General features: G+C 47.3%; 1 protein-coding gene across 1 annotated transcript in view; it reads left to right on the top strand.

Annotated features, from left to right (window-relative positions):
* Positions 1-15,527, top strand: part of FAT2 (FAT atypical cadherin 2) — a 57,010-nt gene that overhangs the window by 24,165 nt on the left and 17,318 nt on the right. Inside the window, exons 6-13 of the mRNA XM_027718248.2 lie at positions 501-711; positions 3,158-3,297; positions 4,976-5,251; positions 5,687-5,897; positions 6,897-10,949; positions 13,206-13,402; positions 14,047-14,200; positions 14,928-15,161. Coding sequence (XP_027574049.1) covers positions 501-711; positions 3,158-3,297; positions 4,976-5,251; positions 5,687-5,897; positions 6,897-10,949; positions 13,206-13,402; positions 14,047-14,200; positions 14,928-15,161 — 5,476 coding nt within the window. The remainder of the gene's footprint in view (positions 1-500; positions 712-3,157; positions 3,298-4,975; positions 5,252-5,686; positions 5,898-6,896; positions 10,950-13,205; positions 13,403-14,046; positions 14,201-14,927; positions 15,162-15,527) is intronic.

Below are 15,527 nucleotides of genomic sequence, written 5' to 3'. Positions count from 1 at the left end.
TTGAATGAGGCAAATGGGTTGCAGGGAGAGAAACTGGAAGGGAATGATGGGAAATGCAGAAGGTAGGAAGCTATTAAAAATGGTAAATAAATTTAAAATTCACTGTACAACTAGAGTCCAACTCTCAGAGATGAATCCATGATCCCATATGGATGTGGACCCAAACCTAAACATTCTTTGGGTTTCAGCATGTCTGACCGTCTGATCAGGCCATGGGGCTTGAAGGTTAAAAGCTCTCCCACAGTCTGCAGGTCCTTGCAACAAGGCTTGTCATCCAGGTCTCTGCTGTGCATAGAGCTTGGCGGATTTACTTGATGGTCGAGAGGAATTTAGTTTGCATGGCTCTACCTTGGAAGCAGCCAGAGCACAGACCACTGGCTCAGGAATTCTTTTGTGGGATTTTGGGCGCACTCGGACCTGAAACTCCCGGTGGGTGGGAGAAGAAGCTTCCCATGGGCTAAACCAGCCTTCTCCCTGACTGTATGTGCATTTCCTGGCAGGTCAAGGCAACAGACGGCGGCAGCCCCCCGCTCTCCTCCCACGTGCGGCTTCACATCAGCTGGGTCACCCGGCCCGGCCCTTCCTCCGAGCCACTGGCTTTTGATGAACCCCATTTTAACTTTGCAGTGATGGAAACAGATCCTGTAAACCATATGGTGGGAGTGATCAGCATTGAAATGGGCCCCAGCCAAGTGTGGTTTAATATCACAGGTGAGACGTGGGAATTCCAGCGGGGCAGCGGTGTCTGGGAGCGTTTGCCCCAGCTCCCCTGGCTTTCAGCACTCGCATGCCTGAGCTAATGACGTTGTTTGCTTTAGGTGTAGGTGAGCTGCAGGGAAAGCTTTCTCACAGGCACCAAAATGCTTAAACAGCCGTGGACAAAGCTGCCCGTCCAAGGGCTCCGGTGCCAAGTGGAATTACTTATCATGCGTTTTTAATGACATTCTGGAACTTGCCAGTGTTTGAGGTGTTCTCTGATGTCGCGTGAGAGGCAGGGCCTGCCAGTCCCAGCTCCTCCTGGGAATCAAGTGACGCTGTTGGTTTTGCTGAAACTGCCTGCGAGGATCCAGTGTCTGGCTGGGTGTCGCAGACAACCCCTGTCTCTCCCTCCATGCTGAGTCTTGAGCAGGGAGCAGAGAGGGAAGAATTCCTCGAAGACCTGGTCCACCCTAAGTGGTGGGTCTCTCCCTTCCACCTTGCCACATCCCAGGGATGACTTAGACATGAAACGTGAAGCTCCAGGGCCTCCTCTAAGACACACAATGGCAGAGGGGACGTGGGCTGTCACCCCAGGGGACTCACCACACAGTGTGTGAGCAGAACTGGTCCTACCAATGAGGGCCAATTGCACTCACGTAATTTGGTGTTTTGAAGTGGTGCCCCAATCTGCCTTGCACAGCCTTTCCCTGGCACTGCCTGCAGGGCCTGCCCTCGTCAGACAAAGCCTTAATTGGGTTTGAAGTGAAATAGTTTTTCCTGTTACTGTGTTAGGCCAGGGATAATGGTGTATAAATACAATTAAGCAACAAGAGATACAATGCTACAGGGAGCAGACAATATCAGTGAAAAGTTTATCTGGCATTAGTAGTGTCTGCTTGGGTTTGCAGAATTAACGGTATATTCCTCTCAGTGTTCTCCCATCGTTTGCTGGCTAAGTGCTGGAGTGTAGCTTGACCTCATCTTCGTCAGTTCCTAGTGCACCAAGTGCTTCTCAAGGCTCTCTTGGTTTCTGTACTGTTGGGAAGGGACAGGATTTCATTTTCCCTGCTAGGAAAGGAAAAGCATCATAGTACTTGGCAACCTAGTGGGTGATGCAGAGATCCAGGAGCCCTCAGCATCTCATTCAAAATCTCACCTTTCCCAGTCCACAAAGACTCTTGTCACTGGGATTGATGGTCTGCAAAACTCTGACAAAGCAGCATCTTTCTTCATCTCTTTCCTTTCCTGGGCTGCTTCTTTCCATCTGGCACCGTGCACAGGGAGCTCTTCTCTCTTTTCTCAGGGAAAGGCATCTATGAGTCTCTCTGTCTCTGCTTCTTCCTGTCTCCTTCTCAACAGGAAAGCAGTGGTCCAGATGGCTAGTGACCACTGCATTCTTCCAGCAAGGGAAGATATGTAATTTAACAACCAGCGAAGATTTTGCCAGCTGGTAAGAGAATAAAGCAGAATCCAGAGCATCCACTAGCCAGGAAGGGAGAAGACCTGGGATAAATGTCAGAAAACTTTGAGCCTCTCTGTATCTCAGAACTGAGTAGCAATGTTTCACATGCAATAGAGGCCTAACAGGCCGCCAGCAAGTGAGGCATGAGAAAGGAGCTGCCATGCCAGGGCTGAACAGCAGTAGGGTGAGGGACAGCCTTCTGCTGCTGAGCTGCTCAGGCCTGCAGTTCCCAGCACTGCACAACCATCTGGGTTGGAGGCACCAGGCTCTGCTCACCCTGGAAGCACCGTCTGCCTCCCCAACTGTTCCAGTATTGGGCTTCTTGAGGGAGCTCACAGGCTCCCAACCACGGTGATGAAGACCATCACTGACATGCCCACAGTGTGACCATGAACTGGAAGCCAGTGAGAGCACTGTTCTGCCCAGCAGGTCCCTGATCCATGCTAGGCCAGTGATGCTGCATAGCTGGAGACCTTGTGCAAATAAATCAATGCTCAAATGTGCCTGTTGCCAATCTAGCCAGGACATCATATGCATAAGTGCATCCTTTCTTCTTTTCTCCTCCTCATTTTTTCTGATTCCGCTCACCTTACATTTCTACTCCTTTGTCACCATCTGTGACAACCTCTTTGTCCAGCTTTTCCTTGTCCTCACTGTCTCCTGTGTCCATCTATCACATGTTGTATTGAGTTTCTAGATTTGGGAGAAACCTCACCTATAGCAGTGTCCTCAGTCTAGCCATGGCCAAAGAGGTACAGTGAGAGTGAGTGCCTGCACAGCCCCCTTCAAGGCATATTGCCTGGTGTTCACTTATTTGTGGCTGGGCATGAGCTCCTTGTGGGATTTGTGTATGATGTCTGGAAGGAATATCCTTGTCCTTTAGGTCTCCAGGCAGCTCCTGGAATCTCTTCCCCTTCAGAGGCTGCCAGCGCCTGCAGCTTGCTCTGACTTTTAACTGCCCTCCTCTTTCCCTTTTTCATCTCTCCCTTATCTCAGGTGGTGATGATGACATGGATTTTGACATTGAAAAGAGTACAGGCAGCATGGTCATTGCAAGACCCCTTGATGCAAGGAAGAAGTCGAGCTATAACCTGACAGTAGAAGTCACTGATGGGTCCAATACGATCAAAACCCAGGTAATGTTTTTTTTCTTTGTTAAACACCCCACTGAGAGGGAGTACGTGCCAAAGGGAATCTTTTTTCTGAGTCTGATGAGCTCTGGATGAGGTGCCAGGCACAAGAATCTCCTTACACTGTGATTTTACATTACACAGTGACCCAAGTCTTTCCTAATACCAAGTTAAGACTGTTTTTATGTTCTTGGAAACACAGCTGGTCTAGGAAAGCCTGGGTCTTTCCTGTCGACCACAGCCAGCACACGAGGACACATCTACACCACCAGCCAAGCTGGAGTGGCAGTTCACACACTCAGACCTCAACTTGCTCTCAGCTGCTCAGTCTGAACTACAACACGTCCGGGACAATATGTTAAGTCATAAGGGAAGTGTGTACACAGTTAGATCAGGATTGGGTCCATGGTCCCATGTCAAGGGGTGTTCCTGGGACTTGTGAGCCAAAGTAAAGGCAGCACAGATGCATTTGCAAGAGGCGTGGTCAGGCCCAGGAGGTGAGTGGGGCAACTGCAGAGATGCTGTGTGCTTTGAGTTGCCACAGAGGAAGGAAGTGCTGGTGAAAGGAGGCACTTTTCTCTCAGCAATGTCCCCGAGCCCCAGTTAAAATTATGAGATTTGCCCATTTTTACCTGCCTTGAGGAGGGGTGTTCAGGGCTTGATCTTCCACCAACCGTTCTCTCCACACATGAGAAGCAGCCAGAATTCCAGCCCTCACTGCACAGGAAGACCTAGAATGTGAGTCACCTGTCAGTGAGGCTTATCATGGGACGTTCACTGTGGGGGATGATGAGTGAGGAACACTGTCATTCCTGTGAAATGCAATGCTAATGGATGGCCACTTATCTCGACTATCTTCAGGTATTGCTCCAAATAAACAAACAGAGCCCCACCTTGCCTGGTGTGCATTCCCTGCCACCTTGCATCTCATCCCTACGTTTATTTTGGCACTCAAGGCCGCTAGCAGATGTCAAGAAACCTGCTCATGCAAAACCCCAATGGCATGCTCAGGTTTGCTACAGGAAGCAAATTATTACACTTGGTTGGGACTTCCTAAGATGCAGGGACCACATCAGTAGGGGGGTCAGGACCGCCAGGGTGGGAGACTAAACAGAAGAACCTGTGACTTTGCAGGCAGGATTCAGGCAGCTATTCACAAGGGGGGGTGCTGCTGACTGCAGAGGGGAAGATTTGGCTAAAAAATGTAGAACACAAATTTTGCTTCTCCACACGCATGAGGAAGGCCAGCCCTCCTTCCTTTTACCAAACATCCCCCTTCTGTCATTGCTCTGGTGTGTAATTAATGGGGGTTGCTGTGGAGGCACTGGCCAGCAAAGCTGGCACCGTGGCTGAGCCACTGCTGCTCTTCATGGCAGGCTGTGACAGTTTCCCCATGTGCCAAGTGCAGGCACGTTCAGTCTGAGTGGCTTGCCAGATTGGAGTTATAAAAAGAAATGAGAGGAAGCAAACGGGAAAACATGAAGGGAAAGCACAGCGGGAGTTCCTTGGGGGAGAAGGACAAAAGGGCTCCCAGTCACCACGGATGGCAAAGCCCCAAGAGTTGGAAAGCTGTGACGGTTACAGGACTCAGAGAATGGCTACACCCCAGAGGGTTTGGTAGCTTAGATTTTACGTGGCTGCATGTCAGGCTGCTGCTGCTCTCACTGTGCTGTTTGCCCCACAGGCGTTTATCCACGTTATTGACATCAACCAGCACCGTCCCCAGTTCCTGGAGAGCCATTATGATGTGAGGATTCCTGAAGATACCCCCTCAGGGAGAGAAATCCTTCGAGTCAGTGCAACAGACAAGGACAAAGGAAAGGGGCTCATCTACACCATCCATGGCAGCGTGGACCCCAAAAGCTCAAGACTTTTCCAGTTGGATCCAAGCAGTGGAGCCCTCACAACAGCAGAAGGCTTCAGTTCCCAGCCCATGCCTCAGCACACCCTCACAGTGATGGTGAGTCCTGACCAAGCCCTGCTGAGTCCACCAGCTTGGCCAGGAAATATGGGTCACTGGAGAAATTAAAACTGGTTTTAGTATTTGAGGGAGGATTTGTCTAGAACAATAAGGAAGAGGAAAGCAGGCTGTTAACCTTTACTATATGGCTAAATCTAGGTAACACCCTACTTTCCTCTAACCACCTGCTAATTTCATTGGAGGGCCACTGGATTGTTATAAAAGAAAACAGAGTGAATAATTGTTAATGTTTGGTTTCAAGTTCAGGGCTGAGCTTTGGTGCTGAAACTTACAGGCTCATTCCCTCCCAAGGGGTTAGGACCACTGCAAAACACCCACCTGTGTAGGAGTCCTGATGAGTTGCTTGGAAGCTGGTGCAGGCAAGGCTGCCTTCTCCCCAAGTGTGACTGTGCCTGCTCTTCCTCTGTCATTCAGGTGCGAGACCAGGAGGTCCCCATCAAGCGGAACTTTGTCCGAGTCATCGTCCATGTGGACAGCTGCAACCTCCACCCTCCGCAGTTCAGCAGCATCCACTATGAAGCAGAAGTGCTGGACTCAGCAGTGGTGGGCACAGAGGTTATACAAGTCAGAGCCCTTGATCAGGACCAAGGAGCTAATGCTGAAATCCACTACTCCCTTCAGGCAGGTGAGAGCCCTGCAACAGGACAGTTTAGGCTTTGATCACACCTATGTTTCCATGCTCTAACTGGTGGCCGCTTGACCAGCTTTCTGTAGCTGTTGCAAAGACCAGTAAATGGCAGTTAATTTCCAGTAAATTTCACAGTTCTAAAACGTGATTTTCTTTCTATTCAGAGAAAATCTATAGTGAGCAGGTAATTTCCGTATTATGGAATATTAGCATCCTTTCTTAAGAAGAAAGCTTAATGTTCAGTTACTGGCCTTAAAAAAAATGTGATTGGATGAGTTAGGGCAACCTAAAATCTGCTCCTTTTGTCCATGGGATCTGAGGGAGCGATCCCTATTCAGTTGTTAGGCAAAAGTACTCCAATTCCCACAACAGTCATCCTCAGCTCCACCATTTCTACCAAGAAATACATCTTCAAAGAACAGCGAGGACCCTGTCAGCATTGGCTGCTGGTGGTTTTGGGTCATGCAAGTTCAGTAGGCAAGTATTTTATCATTCACTCTAAAGGTTAAAACTGAAGTATTTATGTCTGTGCCACACTGCCTATTTAGCTGGTAAATTCTTTGCAGGAGACAAGCCATCCTTTGCTCCATCTTTCTCACTGCAATTTAGATCAAGGACTGAGGGATTTAATTGCTCCTGAAGCATTGGTAATTACAAGCATGACAGAGCTTGAAGGAACTAGTACTATCTGTGCTACCATGTTCTGCACACGAGGCAAAAGCTTCAAGCACATGCTCTGCCACCACTAAATATGCTTAAATTAGAAGGGTATTTATCTCCAATTTACATTTTGATTGATTCAAAAGTTAGCTCACGGATCTCAATGGGTTCATTGTTCTTATAATTAAAATTATTTAGAAATTAATTAATTTCTCCCAGTGAAAGAAACAGATGTTAACTAGGTCTGAAATCAGCAGAATCTATGGAAAAGAGGTTCAGAAAACCAAAACCAGTATGGTGTCTGCATTCTTCACTTTGTAATTTCTCTTCTTGCAGGTAATGGGGAAGGCTTCTTTAGCATCGACCCATATTCTGGAATTATTACAGTTGCCCAGAAACTGGATCCATCCAGACAGGATCGATTTACTCTTATTGTAAAAGCAGAAGATCGGGGGTTCCCTCAGCTTAAAGATTCTGCTACGGTCCATGTCCGCATTAGACCCTCCGATCGAACCCCTCCAAAATTTCCAGAGGCCGAGTACATCACAGAGATCAGTGAATCCACTGCTATTGGCTCTCCTCTAATCCAGGTTTCAGCCACAAGCTTGTCACCAGTCAGCTATGAAATAAAAGATGGAAATGGAGATGGAGTGTTCTCCATGAACTATCAGTCAGGCCTTATTTCCACTCAGAAGAGCTTAGATTTTGAGCAGGTGTCTTTTTACCAGTTGAAGGTCCGTGGCACCAACATGGCTGGAGCTTTTATGGACACAGTGGTACTTATCTATGTCATAGATGAGAATGACAATGCACCCATCTTTGTTAAGCCTTCCTTTGTTGGCTGGATCATGGAGAATGCTCCATCACAAAGCATGGTTCTGGATGAGAGCAATGCTCCCCTCGTGACCTATGCAACAGATGCTGATCAAGATTCCAATGCTCTGCTGGTCTATGAGATTTTGGAACCAGAGGCACTGAAATATTTCACTGTAGATCCCAGCACAGGGACACTGACCAGTCGTGCTGATATAGACTATGAGCTCACCCCAATTTTCCACTTCAGTGTACATGTGCACGACAGTGGAAGTCCCAGCTTATTTGCATCCAAACCCACCAAGGTCACAATCCACGTTAAAGATGTGAATGATTCACCTCCAGTCTTTTTGAAAGACGCTTACGATCTTTCTGTCTTGCTACCCGCCCACCCTGGGATGGAGCTTTTGTCAGTGCAAGCAAAAGATGCAGATTCGGAGGTGACCTACAGCATCGTGGAAGGGAACCTTGATAATGCTTTCTATATTCATCCTCTCACGGGTCTCATCTCCATTCTTAATGCTACTGGCCTCAGGAGCTATCATGAGCTCATGGTCAGAGCTGGTGATGGCTTATATAAGAGTACTGCTCTGGTTAAGCTAAACTTAACTCAAGCACAAGGTACTGGCTTGAAATTTGATCAAGACGTGTATACAGCAACTGTGATGGAGAACTCCACAGATGAGAAGACTCTAACTATCCTTGGGGTCAAGGGATATCAGCTAAATGAACCCCTTTCCTATTCTCTCTTGAATGGAAAGGAAAGATTCAAGATGATCCAGGCCTCTGGAGTACTTCAGACCAAGGGTGTGAAATTTGACCGCGAAATGCAAGATATGCACGAGGTGGCTGTGGAAGTGAAGGACAACAGGAAACCACCAAGAGTGTCCCAAGCCACAGTCAAGGTTTATGTAGAGGATGTCAATGACAACCCACCACAGTTTGAGAATGTGCCATATTACACCTCGGTGCAGGACGGCACGGAGCCAGGTGATGTACTTTTCCAGGTGTCAGCAACAGACAAAGACATAGGGGATAATGGAGCTGTTACCTACTCATTTGCAGAGGACTACAAATACTTTCGGATTGACCCTTACCTAGGAGACATCTCCCTTAAGAAGCCTCTTGATTATCAAGCTTTAAATAAATACAACCTCCGAGTCATTGCTAAGGACAAAGGAGAGCCTCCCCTCCGTGCTGAAGAGGAGGTTGTGATCAGTGTGAGGAACAAATCCAACCCTCTGTTCCAAAGTTTGTACTACCGAGTGAAGGTGCCAGAAAACATCCCCCCATACACATCTATCCTCCACATACAGGCTCGCAGCCCTGAAGGCTTGCGCCTCATCTACAACATTGTGGAAGAAGACTCCCTGAAACTCTTCAACACCGACTTCAAAACTGGTGTCCTGACTGTCACGGGCCAGCTGGACTACGAGCTAGAGACAAAACACACGTTCACTGTTAGAGCCACAGACACAGCGCTGGGATCCTTCTCAGAAGCCAGAGTGGAGGTGGAGGTAGAGGACATTAATGACAATCCCCCGGTATTTTCTCAAATCGTCTACACGGCGTCTGTCTCGGAGAGTTTGCCAGCACAAACCCCTGTTGTCCAACTCCTTGCTTCTGATAAGGATTCTGGCAGAAACAAAGTAGTTTCCTATCAGCTCGTGGATGATGGTTCAGATTCTACCAAGTTCTTTAATATTGATGCCAGCACAGGGCAAATAGCAACAGCTCAAGCACTTGACTATGAAACAAATCAACAGTTCCGCCTGAAAGTAAGAGCTGCAGATCATGGGATGCCTCCACTTAGTAGTGATGCCCTGGTAATTGTAGATGTGACAGACATCAATGACAATCCCCCTGAGTTCAGCCAGCTTCAGTATGAAGCCAAGGTCAGTGAAATGGCTACGTGTGGGCACATCGTGATCAAAGTCCAGGCCCTGGACCCCGACAGTGGAGACACCACCCGACTGGAATACGTGATACTCTCGGGCAATGACAATAGGCATTTTGCCATCAACAGCACTTCTGGAATAATATCCATGTTCAACCGCTGCAAAAAGGACTTGGAGCCATCCTACAATCTCAGGGTTTCTGCTTCAGATGGAGTTTTCAAGAGCACTGTGCCTGTGTATATCAACACCACAAATGCCAACAAATACAGCCCCTCTTTTCGGCAGAACGTGTACGAGGCAGAGCTGGCAGAAAATGCTGAGATAGGTACCAAAGTGATTGAGTTGGTGGCTATTGACCCAGATGGTGGCCCATATGGCACCATAGACTATACCATCATAAATAAACTTGCCCATGAGAAGTTCTCCATAGACAGTAAAGGCTGTATTTCCACACTGCAAAAGCTGGACAGGGAAAATTCAACAGAAAGAGTCATAGCCATTAAAGTCATGGCCAAGGATGGGGGTGGGAAGGTGGCCTTCTGCACTGTAAAAATAATCCTTACAGATGAGAATGACAACCCACCTCTGTTCAAAGCCTCTGAATACACACTGTCCATCCAGTCCAATGTAAGCAAAGGTTCCCCCGTCATCCAAGTACTGGCTTACGATGCTGATGAAGGTGCAAATGCAGATGTCATTTACTCTGTTGACTCTGTTGAAGATGTGGCAGAAGACCTTGTGGAGATCAATGCTGCCACTGGGGTTGTTAAGGTCAAGGAGAGCCTTATTGGTTTAGAAAACAGAGCCTTTAACTTCAAGGTGAAAGCTGAAGATGGCAGACCCCCTCACTGGAACTCCCTTGTCCCAGTGAATCTCCAGATTGTCCCCAGGGAGGTGACATTGCCAAGGTTTTCTGAGCCCCTTTATACATTCTCTGCATCTGAGGATCTTCCAGAGGGATCAGAAATAGGGTCAGTCAAAGCTTTCGCAGAAGATCCCATTATATACAGCCTGGTGAAGGGAACCACTACAGAAAGTAACAAGGATGAGGTGTTCACAGTGGATGAACAAACAGGGGTTTTGAAAATCAAAAAACCCATGGATCATGAGACCACCAAGTGGTACCAGGTTGATGTTATGGCTCACTGCTCACATCAGGAGACTGAGCTGGTCTCTCTGGTCTCTGTGAACATCCAAGTGCAGGATGTCAATGACAACAGACCTGTCTTTGAGGCAGATCCCTACAAAGCTTTTGTCATGGAGAACATGCCTTCCGGAACCACAGTCATTCAAGTGACAGCTAACGACCAGGACATGGGAAGCGATGGGCAGGTGACCTACAGTCTAGAAGCAGAATCTGGCAACCTCCGTGGACTCTTCACCATTGATGGTGAGAGTGGGTGGATCACCACACTGAAAGAGCTGGACTGCGAGGATCAGGAGATCTACCGCTTTTATGTGGTGGCCACTGACCACGGCAGGAAAGTCCAGCTCTCTTCCCAAACCCTGGTGGAGGTCACTGTCTCCGATGAAAATGATAATGCTCCACAGTTCACCTCAGATTTCTACAAGGGGTCGGTGATTGAGAACGCAGAGCCGGGGCAGGTGGTGGTCACGCTGAGCACCATCGACGCAGACATCTCTGAGCAGAACCGGCGCGTCACGTGCTACATAACCGGTGAGTCTTCCCTGACTTTAAATCTTCGGTGGGCAAGGACAAGAGTATCAAAGTGAGGATTTGATAGCTTGCCTTACAGGATATTAAGGCAGAAATGGTGTTGTACTGACAGGCCTATCAGAAGCAGATGAGATGAAGCCCAGGCTCTGTCATGAGCTGGACTCTTCAGTTAAATGAATCTGGGGAATACAAAACTCTTTAGTAACTAACTGCAGTGGGTGGAATTGTCATTATAATAACTATCTCACCACTGAATCGTCCTATTTATTTGGGAATAAATAAAATCCATATAAGTAATTACACAGTACTGTAGAAATATTTATTTACACTTTCCTAACAGAGGAATAATTAAGACAGTGTAATTGTAATATCTGTTGGAAGGACAGAAGAGGTGGTACAGGAGGAGGGAAGATTTTTCTCACAGAGATACTGTGATCTGTATTGAAGTTCTTTGACCCAGTTTTTCTCCTGCCAGCAGTGCAGTCAGTTTATACATTACATATATGCCTGTAGCCTGTCTGTATTTTTTAATAACTATATACATGCACATAGAATGTGTATAACTTTCTGGTGTTAAATGAAGCCACTTGGAGTCTGACTTAACAAACAAGGCTTCAGTTGCCACTGCACTGGGAGAGATTTGAGACTGTCATGTCAATCTTAGTAAAGGTTTTGGCTAACAAGAAATACTAAAAATTACTCTTGCATCCCTGAAACATTACTTGTGCCAACTAAAATTAACCACTGCTGTAAAATACCAAAAAAGTTACACTGAAAGTTTTATGTGCATCTGCACAAGTAGAAGCTTGAGTTTACAGTATTTTTTTGACCCTAAAGGGTCTTTCTGAGACCTGGAGCAGATACTTCAAATTAAAATGTTTGTTCAGATTCAAATGAGGACCCTTCAGGGTCAAAACATTTAGCCAGATCGTGCTGCAGCCTGTTATCTATTATTCTAACCATCCAAAACAGGGAAGGAATGCTGGTACTTTGAATTGGTTTATGGCATGCCTAGGTATTTGCAAGCCTTTAGGAGGAAAGATTTAATCCATTTATGTATTCACATTTCTGCCATCTTAAAGATAGTAGTAACTTCCAACTACTTTAAACCTGAAAGGATGCACACTTATGTTAGAGGTGAGCACCTTGTGCTCTCTCTGCTATGCACTTAAAAGCACAGGTCAAATTCTATCCGTAAACATGTAAATGCAACTGCAGCAAAGGAGCGGAGTATTGATCTGAGAACACAGAACCCTGTTCACGTTGATTTCAGACGCACAGAAATTAAATCTGGGTATGGGCTGGTGTTTCCCAGCATCAGAAGAAGGGCTAGCAGAAGTCTCATTGTGCCTCCAGATCCACCACCTCATCATTGCAGTGCAAGGGAAAGCAGAAAGAGAGTGAATTTAATTTACCCTGCTGTGCGAGGCCCTTCAGAGTGTAACACAAACAAGCCCCACAGCCAGCTCTCCTCATTGATTCCCATTGCCTAACGTGCTCACTTCTCTGCCCAGTGGTGTCAGGTCAGCAGAGGACATCAGCTCCTTGCCAAAAGAGAGGGCTTCTCCAGGGGCAGCATCCAGCCCATTTAAAATCTTACCTGTGTAGCAGCAGCAGGAGCAGCATGAATCTGGTGGACCAGAGAGCCTGCCTAGCCTGGATTTACCTGTCTCACATAATTTGGCTCTTACAGTATCAAAAAGTAGCCCCAGAAAGTGCAGGTATATATTAAATATCTCTATAGGTTAAGAGGAAGTACAACTCTATGTGGTACCGTTACAGTAAGATGCAACTAATATCTGCAGGGTATTTGAAACTCTCAGATCCCTTTAGGAACATGCAGTAAGAAAGACTGACAGGCTTTGGGAAGGTGAGACAATGTGGTTTTGAGGCAATGAATATGCACATCTGCAGAACATTACCAAGACCTTTTTGCAATCAAGACTTTTTTCCTCCTTCCAGTGTAATATGCAGACAGGGAATAACTGAAACAGGCAGGGTACTTCCCAGCTGTGCAGTGAGGCAGACCAAATGCTCCTCACCTGCTGGATACACCACTAGTGCCCTCTCTGCATCCCCAGTGCAAGTCAGAGAATCATCGAATCATGTAGGTTGGAAAAGACTCTAAGGTCATCAAAGTCCTTCAGGTCTCCTAAGAGAACCACAGTGGACACACCTATATTCCCTTTCCTTATCACTTCTGGTTTTCAGCGCTCAGTAAATGCCTTTTTTTACTTGCCTCCTGCCCCCTTCTAGAAGGAGACGTACTGGGACAGTTCACAGTTAATGAAATTGAGGGCGAATGGACAATTTCTTCCAAGAAGCCTCTGGACAGAGAAGATACAGAGAAATATCTCCTCAAGGTTATGGCCTCTGATGGGAAATTCCAGGCTACCACTGAAGTGGAAATTTTTGTTCTGGATATCAATGACAACAGCCCTGAGTGTGGCCAGGTAAGACGTCTGTTCTGGGACATCAGGGGCATGAAGGGAGAGCCTGGGAAGGAGAGAACACAATAGCAAAGAAGAAAGAACAGACAGAGCATGTTAAAGGGTTTGGCTTGTCGTAATTCTTCTCACACGATCCTGTTGCTTTGATTATGCTTAGCAATTTTAATTAAGCTGCATGTCAAGCAAGCACATTAAATCTAGCCTCCAAGCATGTTTGCCAGCAGTAAGTGAGAGCCTAAGCATTATGAAGGATAATTTTTGGAGATAAACAATGCCAGGAAGCCTCCTGGGTAGGGGCATGTAAATTACTGAGTTTTATATCCTGCTGTGCTGAGAGATTCCCATCAGAAGGTTTGTTGCTGTAGAGAGCTGATCGCTGGTGTGGACATTAGCCATGGTGAGAAAGAACAGAGGTGGTTGCTTCCCAAAGGAGATTCAAAGGCTTGTGTGAAATGAGTTCACTGGTCCCAGTCCACACCCCAGCAGCCAGCAATGGGAGGCACACTGTGCTCCCCTGTAAACCACAGGGATTTTATATAAGGGTTTATCCTTCCCTATGAAGCTCCTCCTAGTCTGCTCCTCCCCGTAAGGGATGAAGGTATTTTGGAGGTGGCTCAGATGCCAATGACACCTTCTGTCCTTGTCAGGTACTCTACACTGGGAGAGTCTCTGAAGATTCTGGGCCAGGTCTGTTCATTTTGAAAATATCAGCAACCGACCCCGACGTTGGCAGCAATGCCCAGATAACCTACAGCCTCCACGGCCCCGGCGCGGAGGAGTTCCGGCTGGGACCACACACAGGTGAGAGCAGGGCAATGGGATGCCTTTATCCTCTTCCTCACCCGCTCCTGAGAAATCCAAGCTCCCAGCATGGCTCAACACTTATTTCCTCTTGAGCAAACATAAGGGCTGTTCATTCCAGCTCTCCCAAGTGAGGAGGGAATGGCAAACAGGCAGGTTTATTGCAACACAGTGTAGAGGAGGTTGAGCTCTCAATCTTCCTGCTAGCTTTTGTTAGAAGTGGTGTTATTAGTGTTGTTCAAATGAAGGGCAGACACCATTGCTAACAGGACAAGAGGTCTTTTACTTGAGCCAAAAACTCAAGTTAAAAACTCTGAAAAGCTCTTATCAGATCTCGTGCAGTATATTTGCCCAAGCAGATTCAGTGATCATCCTAGAGCTCACTTGGAGCTCAGCGTAGTGGGGTTTATAAAGGTGTGTTTAGAAGTACAATTTCTTTATGAGCACTTTTATCCCATGTTGGCATCCCTTGCATGAAGTTCAGCTGAACTTGCAGGACTCCCCGTGCCAAGCCTTGCCAGGGCACTGGCTGGCAGCGATCCGAGAACAGCCCTGAGCAATGTGGTGTGGACACACCACCACTATTAGCTGAATTACTATAGGTGTCCAAGCCCCGGTCTGTTGTCTCCCACGGTTCATGCAGGAAGGCAGCTGAACCTCCCTGAGGTCTTGTAGGCTGCGGCTGCAATTGCTGCGAGACAAGACCACCTCCTGTTCTTTCCCACAGGGGAGCTGACCACATCTGCACCCCTGGACCGCGAACAGAAACCCACGTACCACCTCGTTGCGAAAGCCACTGACGGCGGGGGCCGTTCCTGCCAGGCAGATGTAACGCTAATTGTGGAGGACACAAATGACAATGCACCGAGATTCTTCCCCAGTCACTGCGCCGTGGCCGTTTTCGATAACACCACAACAAAGACACCCATCGCCGTGGTTGCTGCCAGGGACCTTGATGAAGGTGAGTCACAATGGGATTTACTTGTTAGTAGAGTTCATCTTTCATCCCGAATAGCAACCTTTGAAACCTAGGGAAGGGCTACAGCGATGGGCAGAGATGATTGAATCTTGGCCGAAGATGTGCCTGGATCTCGTTGCTGACATGTCCTTGACTAGCAGGCTGGCATCAGCATTTTTGTGGCCCTGTCTGAAGTGCAGTATCTGTAGAAACATGCAAAGACAGACTTTAAGAACGTGCTCAGTAACTAACTGTGATGCACAGCAAAAAATGTGACACAGTTTATCTGGGATCCAAACAGGATAGAAACTTTATCAAAGATGGAGACTGAGAATGAGCATAATAAGGAAAAAAGGAGTTTTAGATCTG

The sequence above is a fragment of the Pipra filicauda genome, unplaced genomic scaffold (genome assembly GCF_003945595.2).
Source record: "Pipra filicauda isolate LSUMZ 115617 unplaced genomic scaffold, ASM394559v2 scaffold344_size1527164_pilon, whole genome shotgun sequence".
NCBI classification, from domain to species: Eukaryota; Metazoa; Chordata; class Aves; order Passeriformes; family Pipridae; genus Pipra; species Pipra filicauda.
The sequence above is the reverse complement of the archived record's forward strand: the minus strand, read 5'-3'. Positions and strand labels throughout refer to the sequence as shown.